The 19,001-nt window shown below is 40.4% G+C and overlaps 2 protein-coding genes across 2 annotated transcripts; one reads left to right on the forward strand and one right to left on the reverse strand.

The window, feature by feature from the left end:
* Positions 1-6,227: 6,227 nt before the first annotated feature.
* LOC143127639 (cation channel sperm-associated protein 4-like) lies at positions 6,228-17,048 on the reverse strand. Its single transcript, XM_076289244.1, has 12 exons — positions 16,976-17,048; positions 13,031-13,115; positions 12,768-12,860; positions 11,902-12,051; positions 11,699-11,800; positions 11,416-11,510; positions 11,143-11,272; positions 10,655-10,791; positions 10,279-10,438; positions 8,403-8,614; positions 7,447-7,609; positions 6,228-6,624 (listed from the first exon to the last, which is right to left on the reverse strand). The coding sequence occupies exons 2-12, from the start codon at positions 13,061-13,063 to the stop codon at positions 6,442-6,444; spliced, it is 1,458 nt and encodes a 485-aa protein (XP_076145359.1). The 5' UTR covers positions 13,064-13,115; positions 16,976-17,048; the 3' UTR covers positions 6,228-6,441.
* Positions 17,006-18,976, forward strand: cideb (cell death inducing DFFA like effector b). Its single transcript, XM_076288393.1, has 4 exons — positions 17,006-17,162; positions 17,751-17,900; positions 18,384-18,580; positions 18,829-18,976. Exons 1-4 carry the CDS (start codon positions 17,061-17,063, stop codon positions 18,974-18,976), a joined length of 597 nt encoding a protein of 198 aa, XP_076144508.1. The 5' UTR covers positions 17,006-17,060.
* Positions 18,977-19,001: the final 25 nt, after the last annotated feature.

The following is a 19,001-nucleotide window of genomic DNA, read 5'->3' on the forward strand; positions in this document are numbered from 1 at the left end:
ATAATATAATTAGATAGTTAGGTTAGAGTGGGGGGTCTGACTCATTAACCATCAGCACTGGTGCTCCCCAAGGCTGTGTTTTGAGTCCACTGCTGTACAATATCTACACACATGACTGCAAAGCCAACAGTAGTCATACCTCCATCTAGGGATGTAACGGTATGAAAATTTAACCTCACGGTTATAGTGACCAAAATTATCACGGTTTTCGGTATTATCACGGTATTTTTAAAAGTGTGTTCAATATGTTCAGAAAGCACTGATAGGCCTACACAAGCTGAAATAGTTTCAAAAGGTGTTTCGTTCAGTTTTTCATGTTTAATTGGCTATGTGCTTATAGCTTAACTTACCCTAACATTACTTGGAGTTTGCTATTACTTCTATTTGGATCCAATGAGTGAGACCAGGCTTGGAATTTCACCATTCGGGCAAGGCCACTTGGCCTTCAGTTAGGCATATTTGGTGGAGGGCACAAAGGCCACATGTTAGGGCACCAAGGCCAAAGTTACCTATACAGTAGTAGGCTATAAAAATGATCAAAGTTGTATAGCCTATTCACTGCAGTAGACCTGCATCACTGTATGAAACATTACAAAAACATGAAACATGACAATATTACATAGAACTGCAAATCATCTGATCATCTAATATTTACAGATATCTAGGCTATATTTAACATTTATTTTATATTTGGCCTGTTATGAAATCATGTATTAAACAATTTAAGCACAGTTCAGCTTTAATAAACTCAAATAGCCTAGATGCATGCTTAGCATTTTGTGATCTACTTTCACAAACACACAGCTGTCCTCTGATTTACCGATATCTAGGCGATATTTGTAACATTTATTTTGTATTTGGCCCGTTATGAAATCATGTGGAACAATTTAAACACATTGTAAAACTAGCCTAGTTAAAGCCCAAATTTTGAGACATCCATGCATGTCGAAAAACTGGATTACTCTGGAACGGCTAACTGTACAGGGGACTGCTTTACACCTTTGTGTTCGGTAAGGTCTGCTGTTTATTCTGCTGTTTAGTCTGCTGTTCGTGAAGTATTGCACCGAGAGGAATGGGTAGGGAGATGGACGCAAAACCTTCAGTATAATTTATGATTAAATTGAATTATATTATTTACTTTTCTCGCGAACCGTTCATCACCACAGCAATTCGCGGCTAACATCGTTTAAAAGCTGAGAAAAAGCTCTTTCATGTGATACTTGTGATGTCTGTGTGATGATTAGGCTATTTCGCGAGTAGTTCAACTGAGAAGAATGGGTGAATTTAGACACTCTTTCTTGCGCTGTCACTTTCTCCACTGCGTAAAAGACTAAATTAATTTGCGCTGTGAATATTTTGACAGGCCATAGGCTAAATAAAAATCGCTATTAGTAGTACGCAAAGCAGAATATTGAAAGAAGGGCACCAAAGCCACCGTGGCCTGTAAACCTCTGATTTTCAAAGGGACATCACGGTCAACGCAAGGAGCAACGACGTGGCCGCCGTGAAATTCCTACCCTGAGTGAGACCAAATTAAGTGTTCGAAATAAAACTTTAGGCTACTGTGTTCTTCTGATAACGTGAGTGGAATGGATTTAATGTGGACGCGAACATAAAAAGACGCAGAGTGGCTAAATGATACAGTGCAAGTTTTGCGGTGAAAATGTTCCGCCTTTTAAAATCAGTTAGCCTAATCCAAATAGCAGTTAAAACCATCAATTAGACAACAGAATCAGTAGGGTACCAATTTTGCTTCATTGTACCAGGCCTACTGTATGTCAAAAGCAGGGTCGGATGAAGCTGGGAAGGATTAAACACACGGTTTCAACACCGTGGTAATCAACCGTGATAATTATGATATTTCAAAAGAAAACGGTAATTGTTATCGTCAACATTTTTATCACGGTTTATCATTATACCGGTAATCGTTACATCCCTACCTCCATCATCAAGTTTGCAGATGACACAGTGATCTTGGGCCTGATTAGTAACAACAATGAACAGCTCTACTTGGATCAGGTTGATGAGGTGGCACAGTGGTGTCAATCTAACAGCTTGACACTGAATATCAATAAAACCAAGGAAATGGTAGTGGATTACAGAAGGCAGCAGCAGAACTACAGTTACACCCCACTAATGATCAGCGGGCAACCTGTAGAGAGTCACAAGTTTTAAATGCCTTGGTGTCCACATTACTGAAGACCTAACATGGACTGTTAACACTCATGTTCTGAAGAAGTCCAGATAACGACTCTTCCTTCGTCAGCTAAGGAAATTCAAAGTTTCTACATCCATCATGAAGGCCTTCTACACTTCAGCGGTTGAGTGTTCTAACAGGTAGCATCAGGTATGGGAACTCCACAGTTAGAGATTGTACTCTGCAGAGAGTAGTGCGGTCAGCTGAACGTACTATAATAACTCAACTCCCTGCTCTACAAGATATCTATTCCAGAAGAGTACTCCTAAGAGCCCAAAAGATTCTGAAGGACTCTTCTCATCCTAACAATGGATTATTCCTACCGCTGAAATCAAGAAGACGCCTATGTAGTCACAAAGCCAGAACTGAGAGACTCAGGAGAAGTTTTTATCCCCAGGCCATCCGAACTCTGAACTCACACTATACTGACTGCACACATTCACTCCTCAGCACTCTCAAACATTTCCAAACTCTGAACTCACACTATACTGACTTTACACTCATTCACTCCTCAGCACTCATGACCCCCCCCACTAGAGATGCGCGGATGGGCTATTATTTCAACCGTAACCGCATAGCAAAACTTATCATCCATCCGCCATCCATCCGCACCAACGTTTTTTGACCAATTTTCAAATCCGCACCCGCCCGCCATCCGATGGTTGTTTTAATGTATATGGGTGATGCGGTGCTGCTGACGTGAGGCTAGAAAGCTCTTGCCTGTTCTAGAAAGACTGATCCAATGCAGCAAATATATTAAAAGGCTAAAGTCCTACATTGGCTATGTTGTAGCCTATTCCCAGAATATCAGCAGCAAACTCAGTCTCTGTCTCGCAAAAGTCTCCAAATAAAACGCAGCCTGTAGCCTACAATTGTATCATTGTAATAAAAAACGCAATTTAGCACATCATTTCAACATGCTGCTATTTAGCCTACTAATTAATGCCTATTGTACTTTATTTTTTGCAAAAAGAAAGAAATCCATAATAAAATAACAAGTCATTCACATTATAAGCTACTTTACGCACTGTAACCCACCGCACAGCAGTGCAACGTGCATGTTTACATTTTTAGTAACAACTTGCTTGCTTGCCTTACACATCTAAGTTTTCCGACTATTTTTCTTACCTTCTTTTTTCCGCTGTGGATGTTACTGAGCTTGTAGAAGTTTTAGCTCTTACGTTCTGAACATCTCGCACTGCCATTGCCCGATGTCAGTTCTGAGTCATATCACACCATAATCTGTCTCCCTTTTAAATGCCTATTCCCTGAATGGTAGGCTAAAATGACTATGTGTTTTATATATAATATCCAAACAAAATAACCCAGTCAGTCTCATCTACGAGATGTTTAGGCCTCCTCCAATACTGGCAGCTGGGCTCATAGGTTGCAGATTTGCTTAGTGGCCTACCAAGGCTCTGCAACGAGACGCGACATGGGAGATGAATCATCGGTCAACTTGCACTGTAGCCTATTCTACTTTCTTATTGCACACTGGAGAGAAAAACATGCTGGTAGGCTACGATAGGCTACTTAATTTAAACTTTGTTACCTTTAGTGTGTGTGTGCGTGCGTGAGGGGTTGCTCAGTGAAACATCGGAATACACCAATTCTGCAACACCTTCTCTGATAGATAGCCTAAACAAAGCAGCATGCATAGAAGCAACTAGGCCAAACTGCCTGATGAAAATTTGACTATTTCAAAGTGTGCTCGTTTTTTTCGGATGTAGGTAACACAATTTAACAATGTATAGGCTATATTTTTTTCATTTGATTGGTTCAACCGCCACCCGCCCGAATTTAATTAAAATATTATATTTCTTCGCGGAGTCCGCGGCTGTAACCGCGAACCGCGCATCTCTACCCCCCACACACACACACCTACAAGACTTTTAGCACTTTTACATCCCTCTCCCTATGCTACAGACCTTTTATTTATTTTCTTATTTCATCATACGTCAAAACACACACACACACACACATATATGACTTTCTCCAACGTTTGCACATCTCCATAGAACCTTTTATTTATTATTTTTGATTTCTCCTCCATCTACCCATGTCCTTGATTGCCTAGCCTTTCTGCCCCCCCCCTCCCCATCACACACACAAAAAACACACACACTTACATCATCCCTGTCATCACCTCACATACATTGCTTGCTACAGTATGCCTCCTCTACATACTTGCTGCACACTGCCCCCCCCCTCCCTACATCAGTGATGCCAGTAACGCGTTACTTAGTAACGCGTTAGTCTATTTTTACCACTTTTTTCAGTAACGAGTAATCTAACGCGCTACTGTTTACAAACCAGTAATCAGATTAAAGTTACTTATCTAAGTTACTGTGCGTTACTATTTTTGTCCTGTTCTTTGCTTTCTTCTTGTCTTGGGGATTAATGTCATGTAGGCTGTGCTCACGTTTTCAGCATGAGGACATTTCACGTGCAGCGACACAAACGAAAACAACAATGGAGGGAGAGAGAGAGATGCACATTTCATCAGTCATTACTTTGAGTTTGTGTCAGCTAAACATGACAACGTTAAGGTACATTGTACATTCTGTGCTGGCGACAAAGTGCTGTCTAGCTAGACATCCCAAGTCTCCCGAAGTTTTGGGAGTCTCCCACATATTGATAGCGGCTTCCTGACGCCCGCAAATTACATAAAATCTCCCGGAACCTAGAGCGAACAAGAGCACGCAAGCCAGACCGGACTTCAAATCAAAGATTCTAGAATCTTTGCTTCAAATCGCGTGTGCATAGCTTAATGCGCACACAACGGAGAGGGAGAGAGAGAGGAGTGGTGCGTTTGTGCCTGCAGCGCATCCAAGACAGAGAGCATCCTGGTCGGTTTTGCTAAATCAACCAATCCGTTTTCAGTGTAAGTGCTTATATCTCTTTTCTCCCAAACATAATTAATCAGTTCAGTCAGTGTATCTAGGAACAGAAGCGTTATGGCAGCGTCAGTGCCCCTCAAAAAGACCCATTTCACGTCAGACTACACAAAAGTGTACCCAATTGTCTTAAAAGATTAAAACATAATGATAATCTTGCACACTGCACTGTTTGTAACAGCAACTTTAGCATTGCTCACGGCGGGTTAAATGATTGCAAAATACTTGTTGAGGTGAGTTTAACTAGTGTAATTTCATTTGCATATTACTCAGGCCTATAGGCTACAAGATGGCTAGTTGCCAAGGCTACATGAAAAAAAATCTACATATTTTACTATAACAATTTCTATCAATAGGCCTTCAATATTTGGTGTACTTAGACATTATTGAACAAACATCTGAATTTCAGTATCTAAGTAGGTTAGGTTGGGATGTCTGCTATACATTGCTGTTAAAATGCACTTCCAGTATAGTGAGTATTGGCAAAACCGGTTATCATTTTTATGTTGAGGCGTTGGGGGTGTTGTCGGCAGCTACTGAAAGTAACTAATGAAGTAACTTGTAATCTAACATAGTTACTTTTAAAATCAAGTAATCAGTAAAGTAACTAAGTTACTTTTTAAAGGAGTAATCAGTAATCAGTAATCAGATTACTTTTTCAAGGTAACTGTGGCAACACTGCCCATCTCCCCTGTCATCCCCCCAACACACACACCAAGACCCCTGGCAGTTGGGTTAGCCCCTTGAGCCGTGGATCTGCCCAAGGTTTCTTCCTTGGTAAGGGAGTTTTTCCTTGCCCCTGTTGCTCTTGGGTGCTCCTTGTTGGTGCCCCCCGCCCAATCCCAATCCTCCCCCACCTTTCTTATGCAGCCCTTGCCACTTAATCTACTAACCCCTCTTCTTCTGCACTTTTTACCCCCCCCCCCCATTAATGCACAAATAGGCTGACACCAGACATAATTTCACTGCATTTCTTACTTCCAGTAACTATATGCATGTGACAATAAACTTCCTTGTATCATTGTAATAATAATAATAATAATAATAATAATAATAATTTGGCTATTATTATTATTATTATTATTTGGAAACCATGATAAGGCCCTGACACAGTGTTTGACAAGGCCAACAGAGACAGATTGTAATGTTAGTTTAGTTTGGCCCCTGAACCTTGATCAATCAATTATGACAATCAAACAATATAACATTACATTCACAATAACATCTTTAAGGAGTGTATTTAGTTTCTCACCATTTAATGTAATTACAGATGTGTCTTGTTAACCCTAGTAGATATCTCTAGCTACAGTATTTATTTAGTGAAGAGGTACATTTTGCAGCAATGCCTTATTTGTGCTTGGTGCTGCTTTCAGCTTTTTCTTCTTTTGGTTGAGGGGTTTTTGAGGAGGCATCACTTTTAGCTTGTGGTGGCTTGTTATCTTGGGCTACAGACATTCTCCGCATAGCTTCATGGCGCAGACCCTTCTGGAACATAGCCGGGGAGTCCGTACCAGAGTTAATAACATGAGCCTGTGAATACAGAGCACACAAAACCAGATCATGTGGGCATCGGAAAGCAACATCAGGAATAAGAATAGTGGATAGTGTAGTATATTTGTTATGTTTTGTCCAGATAGATAAACACCAAAACTGTGATTTCCTAATGTAATAGTTACACACACTTGATATTGATTAATCTTTTTTCATTCAAATATTTAATTGGAGCCATGTGTTTAATATACACCAGGTAATCTCAGGCCTGCCCGAACACAGAAAGTTGCTAGGTCGGTAATCGCCTATAAAGGGCCACTCAGACAATGGCAGAAGTGCCGTTTGTCATGTTAAGTATAAGTATAAGTATATACACTCTTTTGATCCCGTGAGGGAAATTTGGTCTCTGCATTTATCCCAATCTGTGAATTAGTGAAACACACTCAGCACACAGTGAACACACAGTGAGGTGAATCACACACTAATCCCGGCGCAGTGAGCTGCCTGCAACAACAGCAGCGCTCGGGGAGCAGTGAGGGGTTAGGTGCCTTGCTCAAGGGCACTTCAGCCGCGCCTACTGGTCGGGGCTCGAACCGGCAACCCTCCGGTTACAAGTCCGAAGCGCTAACCAGTAGACCACGGCTGCCCCTAAATGTTATGAGGTTATGTGCCATCAAAATGATTTTGGAAATGTTATGTTAAGGTAAATAAAAAAACTGTCAAGGGTGTCTTTAACAGATGAATCAGTTATGAAAATAATCGTTGGTTGCAGCCCTGTTATACACTGTAGAAATGATTCCCACAGTCTCTCCCAAAGATTCTAGAGCGGAGCTCTGTTCTAGAATCTTTGGTCTCTCCTACCTTCTCCAGGGTCATCAGTGTGGACAGCATGTCTCCAGTGCGTCCCATGGCAATGTCATCCTTCAGGATGGTGTTTTTCAGTACTGCAGCTCTTTGGTCACGCATGATCACAGCGTTTTCCTGTTCCCTGTTGAAGGGGAGGCTGTGCACCTCCTCCACAATCCTATAGCCAGTGGCCAGGAATTAGTCATTCAAATAGTATAAGTAGTAATAAATAGTATAAATAGTCATGACTAGGCTGTGAAAACATAGCCTTCACACATATAGTACAGTGCTGTGAAAAAGTATTTGCCCCTTTTCCTAATTTCTTCTATTTTTGTCTATATTTGTCACACTTAAATGTTTCAGATCATCCAAATATTTGAGTAAACACAAAATGCAGCTTTTAAATTATCATTTCATTTATGGAACATAGCAAGTTATTAAAAAACGATATATACTGATATGCTTGCCATATCTATGCGTTCACGGGTTTGCGAGTAATTCAAACGAGAGTAATGGGTGCGCAGGTGAACGCAGAGAAGTATAGACTGTAAATATGATGCAATTTGATTTAATTTCATGATTTTTTTTAAATTTTCATACTTTAACGTACAGACAAGTGCGTGGTCCCGTTGGAAAACCCCACTTCTGCTCTGTCACGCAATAAAGGTTTAATCTCGCTGCGATGAACAGTTGTGGAGCAATGTAACAGAGAAGAAAGGGTGTGTTTTTTGTCGCACTTTGCGTCAATTGGGTTCTAAGGGTTAAGGTCATACCACCAGAGCATTTCAATCGTTTCTAATTGGTTCGAATTTTCCAAAAAAAGAAAAAAATCACTACATTCAACACACATGAGACTGCATTCATTTTTCTTGATGTGGAAACTATCCTACCTACAGTATACCACAAGGTTGTAACACCTCCTTTGTATGTCTGAAAATAAAAATGCAAAATCACATGCAGGGTCAACCTACTTATCCAGCTTCTGGCGAATCGACTTGTACTCCATCATGTTGGTCTGCATGGTGGACAAGACAAGGAGCAGCTCCTCGAATGTCTCCATCCTCAGGCTCTCCAAAAAGGTGCCTTTCCACGGCTTCTGCCTCTTGGTCATTTTGGTCTTGGTCACCACCTCCTCCACATGGACCATGGTGTCCATCTGTAGGGTATTCTCCTCAGGCAAGATCTGTTTTAGTAGTGGCATGGGTGAAATAGGTTAAGGCAGAAAGAGAACAAAACATAATGGATCTTTTTCCATCCATGGATTAAGTCCTGTCCTAGACTAAAGGAAAACATCAGTGAAAATATCTGCAGAATTTATATATATATATATATATATATATTAGGGATGTAACGGTATGAAAATTTAACCTCACGGTTATAGTGACCAAAATTATCACGGTTTTCGGTATTATCACGGTATTTCTAAAAGTGTGTTCAATATGTTCAAAAAGCACTGATAGGCCTACACAAGCTGAAATAGTTTCAAAAAGTGTCCCGTTCACTTTTTTCTTCATGTTTAATTGGCTATGTGCTTATAGCTTAACTTACCCTACCATAACTTGGAGTTTGCTATTTCTGTTATTTGGATGCAATGAGTGAGACCAAAGTGAGTGTTCAAAATAAAACTTTAGGCTACTGTATTCTCCTGATAACGTGAGTGGAATGGATTTAATGTGGACGTGAACATAAAAAAACGCAGAGTGGCAACATGATACAGTGCACGTTTTGCGGTGAAAAAGTTCCGCCTTTTAAAATCAGGTGTAGCCTAACCAAAATCGTAGTTAAAACCATCAATTAGACAATAGAATCAGTAGGGTACCAGTTTTGTTTCATTGTACCAGGCCTACTGTATGTCAAAAGCAGGCTCTGATGAAGCTGGGAAGGATTAAACACACAGTTTCCACACCACGGTAATCAACAGTGATAATCATGATGTTTGAAATGAAAACAGTAATTATTATCGTCAACATTTTTATCGCGGTTTACCATTATACCGGTAATCGTTACATTCCTAATATATATATAATGTTTCTTCTAAATGTTTTTGTAACATCTCAATTTACATTCCGACCTCACGGTTTGTTTGTTAATTTGAAAAAACAATAAACATAAGTCATATGGCCTTATACTGCCCTAACTTTGCAGTCAGCTTTGTAGACACACTTTATCCAGGCCTGTGCAAAATTCCGAATTTTAGAATTGGCCTTCATTCAATTCATGAATTGGAATTTGAATTGAATTGGCTCTGCTCCACAGGAAGTTGAATTTGAATTTGAATTGGAATGACAGGATGTGGAATTAAATTCACGGCAATTCAAAGCAATTCCACAGTCACACAACAGAAAGAATGTGTTGAATCTCACATACATTCAGTTTTGGGAAGACTACTTTGGAAATGTAATTGGTTACTGTTTTAATTTATAAGTTGTATGTTTGATGCAATCATATCTGACATATACTGTGAAGCTTCCTTGTTAAGCACTACCCTTAAATTATGTTTATGAATTTCTTCAAATTTCATTGAATTTCAATTCTACTTCCTTTAATCCAAATTCAAATTGTAATTATATATCCTATTTTGGACCTCAATTGAAATTCAATTAAAATTCAACAATTGAATTGGAATTTAGGAGTCATTCTCAATTCAATTCTGAATTTTGCACAAGCCTGACTTCATCCATGTACAGGAACCTAGCTAAAAATATGAATCTCTCAGAGCTAATTTTTAGAATTTGTTGCATTACAATGCACTGTATTACATGTAATATGGTCTTGTTGTCATGTTAAATCTCCTGATCCAGATATCAAATATAAGGCCTGATGTTGGGCTCGGGATGTGTGACTCACCATCAATGGGTTCTCGCCACTTTTTTCATCCATGTCAGTCATGGACATCTCTAAGTTGATGGTTACCACGGCACCAAAGAGGTTGCCAAAGACGAAGGCGCCGATGGTGAGGAAGATGAAGAAGTACACTGAAGCGCCGTACAGCTGTGATTGTCCAACCCTGGAAATGCAACAGGCAATCAAAGGTAAATACAGAATTCCAACACATACAAATCAGTGGTCAAAAATGATGAATGGCCGCTGTCATAAAACAACTTTTTTTTTGTGGAAATTCGTACGTAATGGTGTGTTTTTGAAGGTTTACACATGAATGCCTCTGATTAATGCTATCAGTATCTTGTGAAAACACAAATGCTTTTGTTTTGCTGATACTCACTCTTTGAATCTGTTATAAATGTCCATCCATCCGTCTTGAGTGATGCAGACAAATAGGGTGTAGAGGGATGACGTGAGGTCGCCAAACGCCGACGGCACAGCAGTGCTGAACAAAGTGACTCCAAACACAGCAAAGACCTGCACCACAGCCCAACACAGCAAAGGCAAGTACATAATACCGCACCAAACACACCACAGCCTAAAACAGCAAAGGCAAGTACATAACAACGCACCAAACACACCACAGCCTAAAACAGCAAAGGCAAGTACATAACAATGCACCAAAAACACAACCATGCATGCATAAACTCCAAGTCATGTCACTATTACAGTGACTGTTTGTATGTGACGACAATAACTACTATGCTTTAACACCCGGTGGTGCCCATGATAAAAGTCATAGAAATAATGTGGCCATGTGAGGTAGAATGGATGGCTTTACAGAGGGATGGGTGGATGGGCATGGTTTAGCAGATAGATGATGTGTACCAGCATGATAACGATGAGGAGCAGGAAGATGTTTGCCAAGTCGGGGATAGATTGCCAGATGACCTGCATCATCCTGGCCACGCCGCGCATGCTGGCGAAGTTGCTGACGCTTCGAATCACACGGAGCACCCTGGAAAGCAACGTAGCTTGGGTAGCCTACTTAGAATATCAAACAACTTCCCCCATTATTTTACAATCTGGTCATGCTGAGAATCTGCATATCCTTCTGCATAGAGTGGACGACAGTCAGAAACACTGTTTGATGATTATTACCTCATGACCTTGAAGACACTTCTCCCCTGCGGAAAGATCATAGGTCCCAGTAACAGAGCTGCTGTTACTACGCAATCCAGTATGTTCCACCCATTCTGAAATGACAGAGGTTTTTTATTGGGGTGGTTACATTTAGGCTACCACTCTTTGCAAAGGCATATTTCAAGCAGCGTAATTGTTCATGACTGACATGTTTCATAAGAAATGAAAATCAAATAAGATATTCTCATTGTGTATGTCATGCATTCAGCGGCAGTGATTTGAACATAAGCATGTACAGTACCCTCCAGAAAACGGCAAAGCCATAGAACCACTTGACCAGGATCTCCCAGGTGAAAGCACTGAGAATTATGTGTTCGCATACACTGAATGGAATTTCATATTTCTGCAACAAAAGTTGTGAAAAGCAAAAGGCATCTTTTTACAAATAATGAAGATGTATTCCGGTACGTCTTGCTGTACAGAAAAGGCCTCTTTGACACTAACCTTGGTGAAAACTGGATTGGACGTCTGGATTGAGATGATGATGGCGTTGCTGATGATGACTAAGAGGATGAGGCACTTAAACAGGAAATGCTCCAGCACGGCTCCCACAAGCACCTCGGAGACAAAGGTCTCTGTGTCGATGTCATCTTCCTGGGAGGATGGAGAGAGGAACAGAGATAGTGACCTTCACATAATACGGTGTGACCTTCACATACGTCTTTGAAAGGATGCCAAGTTACCGATGAGGATCAGGCCCACCCAATACAGCATCACACTGATGTATGCTGTATTGCTCACTCTCTCCACCACTGGTGCTGTGGTGGAGAGAGTGAGCAGCACCAAATTCCTGGGGGTGCACAGCAGTGAAGACCTCTCCTGGACCACCAACACTGCATCACTGGCGAAGAAAGCTCACCGCCGCCTTTACTTCCTGCGGACACTCAGGCGAGCAAGTGCTCCACCAGCCATCATGACCACATTCTACCGAGGCACCATTGAGAGCATCCTCTCCAGCTGTATCACTGTGTGGGGCGGAAGCTGGACTGAATACAACAGGAAAGCCCTGCAGCGCATAGTGAACACAGCTGGAAGGATTATTGGTGCTTCACTCTCCTCCCTGAAGGACATTTACACCACCCACCTCACCTGCAAGGCGACCACAATTGCAATCGAAACCCGCCAAGCAGAAGCATTGGATAGATTTAAATTCGCCTGATGTAGGCACTTTATTAGGTCAGAGCAGATGTAGTCTCTTAAAAAGACTGTTTGGTGTTACAGTGACAGTGACATAACATTTAGTCAATGTTACATATTGCATCTGTGAAGTACACAATTAATCAACCTCACCAGCAAAGCATTAGGCCTACCTCACACAGAGTGATCTCCTTCATGCATATTGTGTACCCACAATCCTCATTTCCTAAGATATCCCACCGTCTGTCTGAGTCCTCATACTTTTTCTGCAGGAATGAGAGGAGATTTGTCATGCATCATTATTGTTTCAGGAGCAAATTATCAATAGGCTAGCTACATTAGTCTACTGGATGCTAATGAAAATAGGCCAGGGCAGGTACACTAACTGCTTTCACTGTAGACTACTTGGATCAAATTAAATGTTGTGCAGACATACCTTTGAAAGTATCGAACGTCTTCTTACTGACATCTTAAATCCTGTTTGTTTAGTCTACAGAATTAATCGGTTGTAGGCTACCAAGCTATTGAAAGAGAAAGAAGGAGGGGGTTAAATGGAATAAATGACCAAATCTACAGGGACCAATTTCGGGATTTAAAAAACCCAACATAAAATAATATAGACAAGTGGCCTTAACCTAGTCTACGCTAATAATTAACAATGTTAATTTATGATTATGGTATTAGCAGAAGCTTTTGTCCTTTTTGCCGTTTAGCCTAGCCTACAGAATATGAACATTTAAACTGTTTAGCGTTAAACTGTTTTTTTTTTTTTTTTTTTACCATGTTGTTAGTCGCTTTGGCTAAAAAATGCGTCAGCCAAACAAATGTAATGAACATCGCATAGTTAGTCAAAAATGTTTTTGAAGTTGAAAAAGCATTAAGCATTCTAATAATTTGAGGAATTTAACATCTTTCCTGTGTAGCCCTATTTGAAATTAAAAACCCATCAATATCAAATATCAACAATGAAAATAATAAATTAAAAAAAAAAAAACATTATTTGCAGGGGGAACGAAGGGCCTACCTATTTACATATTGTTGTTGGATTTGAACGTTTTCGATAGTTTAGCCAAAGATCCTTGACTAACTGGTTTAGCCTACACAGGCCTACTTCATCACGCATGACAAGAACCAAAGAACTAAGCTAAGTGATTTTCCTTTGGAACTATGGAATTATTCTATGATTACGTCACAAAGATGTCTCACTACCTTCTTGACCTTCTAGGTTTGTTGCCCTCAGCTCTGACCAACGATTCTAGAACAGAGCTCTAGAATCTTTGGCTCTGCCTGTCAAGTTCGCATCTAGGAATAGAACCAGAGAGGGTTAAAGCGGTAAACACTGGTATATACCGAAATCAGATAATGAATTGCAAGGGAAATTTATTGAACAGCCGTTAATGGTATACAGGAGGAGAAGAAACCTCAGAGATCAACTAGTACACTCCTATGTATCTCCCAATTGCTCTACATCTCAAACACTCTCGCTCCTATTCCTGATGGGAACCGTAGGTGTGGTACTTGTAGTCAATGCAATTATATTATATTTGTTAAAGTTGAATCTAATCTAATCTAATCTATATTTATCGATGTCATGTAATACGAAATCAGTCATATACTTACTGTACTACAAGTCCCTGTGGGAAATCTTATGTGGGAAAAACCACCAGAGCTCAAAAAATACGCATTGCTGAGCACAGAAGTAGGGCCTACTATTAGATGTAAAAATACGAATTATCCTGTAGCAGCATATTTTGTTGAATTTAACCATCCAGTATCTTCTTTGAAATATATAGGCATGGGGGGGGGGGGAGCGACGACTTTGATTTTTTTTGTTTCCTGTGACCCTTTGAAATACCTAAATTAGACTGACATAATGTTCATAGAGAAATGATGTTGTAATATTGTTTGTTAATCTACCGAATTTATGAATTTCTGTAATATGTATAACTATTATCTAAACGATTTTATGATGACAATATGTAGACCTACATTTATTGGATTTGCAAATAATGTTATTTATGATGTTCATACAGAACTGATATTTTAATGATGTTTGTTAATCCATTTGATACATATTAATGTTTGACTTATGTAATAATATTTAGGATAACAATATGTATAGTTAGATTAAGATTGTACTCTGACACTTGATGTCTATTAACGCCCCCACACCAGTTTGATGGGAAGCTGATTGGATTGATGTCAGGTGTATGAACTAGGTTTAATTATCTTCTATAAGACTAAGGGTTGAAGCTGAACGTTACTATGTGATCTGAGGAAGGCCAAACTGGCCGAAACGTTATCGCCTCAATAAAGAATCTAGCTATCAACTCGGAGTGTGCGGCACGGTTTCACTCATACACACATAGGCCTATGCACACCTACCCACCTCACTTCCTTTTAATTTCTCTGCCAAAAATAGAGAGGGGGTTGTAGTTCAAACAGGCCATGCTTGCAATAGCACTTTTTCAATATCTGACATTGTGGCCTCTGTGACTGATCTCCATAGTCAACTCAGTGCCTCAGGCATGGCCTCCGTGACTGGTCTACGCATCCGGCGCCTTGCACTAACTCTTAGAGAGCGCCACTAGAGTCTGCTCTGTGCCTGGTCCATGCTACCACTAATTAGTACTAACTTCAGCAGCAGCAACATTACTTTTACAATATTGTTTAGTTCAACGTATTATTATGGATTTATAATCAGTTGAGGCAGTCATTTTTGACCAGGAACATAAAACCGATGAACATAAAATAAACACAAGGAGGGTATAAGGCATAGACATATACATAAGGGTTTACCCATAGAGATACATAGATATTGTATATATATCTATGTGTTTACCTATAAGTCTAAATGAATAAACAAGTCTAACATATTGTAATATCATAGCAAAGCCAATCTGTGAGAAAGCACTATAGAGTGGGGCAAAGAGTTTGATGTTGGCCTATTGTGAGAGATGCTCTATGAGTAGCTCTCTCAGCCTCTGTCAGGGTCAGTTACCTTTCATCCTGGCAGGCTTTGCCTTTAGGTTGAAAGTTAAGTTCACTTCTATACATCTTGGTATATCATGGTGTCAATTGGTTTCAAAACACTCAGACATTGGCTAACTGACTTAGGGGACTAACTTAATGAGTCATAGGAGTAATTTCTATGCTATTTTGGGGCGATCAGGGATACTAGAGACTGGGTGGGGTCACCTGGCCCCATCTTATGTACAAAGTGGTCTATTTTTATTCACCACCTATGAAATCTCTCTCCCCCCCCCCCCCCCCCACACACACTCATACTTTGTCGTTGGCATTCCACACTAGTGGACTTCACCCGCTGACATCTCTCTTTGTGTTATCACCCATGGTTATCACCCCAGCTCTTCCAAAGTACAATCAGTACAATAGTCCAAAAATCTCTGATCAGCTTAAAGACATACCCGCGGTTCAAAACAATCTACTTTGAAGAGAAACAGCGTGGAAAAGTATCAACAGAAAGACTAAATAACCAAGGGAAGTTCTGACCAACAGAAACATGGAAACGACATCATCACTATTTAAGTGAGTATCTTACAGAGAATAAACAAAGAGGTTTGTATGTAGGGATTATGTATAGGGGTTACAACAACAAACATTGTCATACGGCATTGCCTTTAAATTTCATTTTACCACATTCAACTATAGGGCAATTCCATGGAAAATTACGTTTTTTGTAACATCCATAACGCCAATAAAATGTAATCAAATCTCATGTAATCACAATTACATGAGATTTGAGCATTTGCTATTTTTGGCTGAAGAATGTACATGAGAAAAAATGCACAAACAATGAATGTTATCATTCACATCATACAAATGCCAAGGCCTTTCACTGGTATTATGGATGTGACAAAAAGTCAATTTTCTGTGGAATTGCCCTATACTACTACTACCAACTCTAGAAATAATACTGCTCTTCACACCAGAACACTTTCAATCAACCAATCAGATCTATTTCAATTTGTTGCCTAATAATATTTTTTATTGTATGTAGTTCATGTACTCATTCCAGGTATGATGGCCGTCTTACTGCCTTCATAGTGTGTTTTCATTATGTTGTTTTTTTTGTCTGGATAATCTTAGGTTCTCATTTCTCGGTATACTGCCTTGCGTAACAACTCATACCATATCAGACTCTGATGGCGTAACAGCAATATAATGTACCGGTACTAGTCTATTGTGAAATTCCTAAACATTACACAAAAAAAAACTACTTTATTTATCAATTCAAAAAACGTCATAAGACGATAATCCCAGCCACTGTTTAGTCTGGAAGTCTTCGTGGATTGGCTATTAGTATTTCTGTGTAGTTTATTCAGGAATGACTCTGCCACTCGAAGACATTGACACTCACACAGGCCCTCTTTCTCTCTCTCTCCTTCCGGATTCAGTGATTCAGTCTGACGTTGGGTTCTGTCTCCTTCAGGTCCGTCTCTCGTATGGTGTACTCGCCCCCACAGCGGCCATTCAAGGTGACCACCCATGACCGGGGAATTAGGAAGGGCATCACCGCGACAACGTTGCAGGAGCTGAGGGAGAAGGTGAGAAACCAGAAGGGGAAGAACTGTAAATGTCTGTTGGACATCTGTAGGTCAGATTGGTATGTAAGTTCAGGTCAGTAATGCTGAACTACCAGGCATCTGAGGAGAAGCCTTCACTAGCACTACACTGTGAAGACACTAATGAGCTCACATTCATTGCTACTGTCCATACATCCACTGGCATAGACACAGTCCCGCATGCACACAGACAAAAACGGCACGCACACACACACGTTATTGTTCTGGTTCTTAGCAGACGCTTTTATCCAAAACGACATACAATAATAACAATAAAAATTATCATTGAAAAGTAACATGTTATATAGTCATAGGCTACATGAAAAATTATAGTAATAATTTTATAAAGTATAGTAAATTATAGTAATAATTTTAACAGAATAATAGCAAATCGTCATAATAACAATAAACATTGATATAAACTGTGATTGTGAGGATTCATTTGTTAAATACAAGGTAAACAGATCTTTAATCGCTTTTTGAAAAACTCAAAACTATCACAAGAACGAAGAATATAAGAGAAATCATTATCATCATTTGATGACAGGCCTTTTCGACTCCGTCTTACAGGTGGCAGAGGTGCTGGCGCTGTCCTCTCTCTTCTTGCTAGTGTGTGAGGAGGATGGAACCGAGGTGGACTCGGAGGAGTTCCTGACCGTCCTGCCGGACAACACCGTGTTCATGGGCTTAGAGCCTGGGCAGACTTGGACAGCCCACATTGTACGTGTCTGCAATGCATGTGTTTCACATTTACATACAAACCACTGTGCAATATGTGAAGCAACAGTATAAATACTAGATATATGCTTACTGACTATGGCAATGGTGCTTGCTCTCCTACAAAGGCATCAAGGTATTGAGAAATCTGAGTCACTTACTCCATATACCTGTGTAATCATGTGTTAAACCACATGTATTATCAAGTAATGAATGTTAAGCAGATGATACTCATACGCCACATAGGTGGATTCCTCAATAATTACAGTATAATCATCATGTGACTGTAATTGGGATAATCTGTCCATCTTGATGCAGTGCACATTTAAGTCCCTTGCTCCATATCCCGCTGTGTAATTATGTGTTATACCACATAATGGAATCAGACAGAGGATATGCACACAAGCAACGATTACAGTATAATTATGACATTGTAATTGGGGTCATCTTGATGTAGTGCTAACACAAAGCAACGGCACTTTTCAGACTCTTCCAAGGAACAATGGCGTCAAACCATCCGAGAGCAAACCCAGGAAGGGCCAGGGCATCGCTCGCGTCGTCCTGGACTTCTACCGCCTCAGCCCACAGGATGTGTTCGGCTCGCTCAGCGTCATGGCCACGTTCCAAGGCCTGTACTCGGTCGGAGCGGACTTCCAGTTCCTAGGTCCCAAAAAACTTCTGAGGTGAGTCAATGGCTGAGTGGGCATAGGAATAGGATCAGAAATTGGCAAATACCAATATAAGCTTTATATGGTATTTCACCGGTTGACGGTTACACTTCCTTACAACAAAATCTGTGTTAATGCAAAACAAAAGCTTAGAATGGTATACTGGTTGTAGTTCCACACACCCATGCAATACACACAACCCAACATGATTATAGAGTCTAACCAGTTTGATGAAGTGGTCTGACTGGGTGGTCATTTTTCAGGGAGACCCTTCGGATGGGCTCCATGCTCCTCCAGGCCGCCGGCCACATGCTCATCACGTGTGCCTCCATGATGAAGCGAATCATCGAGGGCGCCGACCTGATTCAGAACCAGCGTGAGCCTGTCACCTACAAAGCGCAGTGGAACTGATGCCCCTCCGCCCCCACCACCTCTA

The sequence above is a fragment of the Alosa pseudoharengus genome, unplaced genomic scaffold, assembly GCF_046254945.1.
Source record: "Alosa pseudoharengus isolate Yale_2024_CS ecotype anadromous, Long Island Sound unplaced genomic scaffold, YU_APseudo_1.1 YU_APseudo_1.1_scf_17, whole genome shotgun sequence".
In the NCBI taxonomy this organism is placed as follows: Eukaryota; Metazoa; Chordata; class Actinopteri; order Clupeiformes; family Clupeidae; genus Alosa; species Alosa pseudoharengus.

What these genes read in the sequence shown, in the direction of transcription:
- cideb (XM_076288393.1), top strand. Translation starts at nt 17,061, where the DNA reads ATGGTGTACTCGCCCCCACAGCGGCCATTCAAGGTGACCACCCATGAC. An exon ending in AGACTTGGACAGCCCACATT is followed by an intron (nt 17,901 to 18,383) that starts GTACGTGTCTGC and finishes GGCACTTTTCAG; the next exon opens with ACTCTTCCAAGGAACAATGG. An exon ending in GGTCCCAAAAAACTTCTGAG is followed by an intron (nt 18,581 to 18,828) that starts GTGAGTCAATGG and finishes GTCATTTTTCAG; the next exon opens with GGAGACCCTTCGGATGGGCT.
- LOC143127639 (XM_076289244.1), bottom strand. Translation starts at nt 13,063, where the DNA reads ATGTCAGTAAGAAGACGTTCGATACTTTCAAAG. An exon ending in GACGTTCGATACTTTCAAAG is followed by an intron (nt 12,861 to 13,030) that starts GTATGTCTGCAC and finishes TCATTCCTGCAG; the next exon opens with AAAAAGTATGAGGACTCAGA. An exon ending in GTGGCGAGAACCCATTGATG is followed by an intron (nt 8,615 to 10,278) that starts GTGAGTCACACA and finishes CTACTAAAACAG; the next exon opens with ATCTTGCCTGAGGAGAATAC.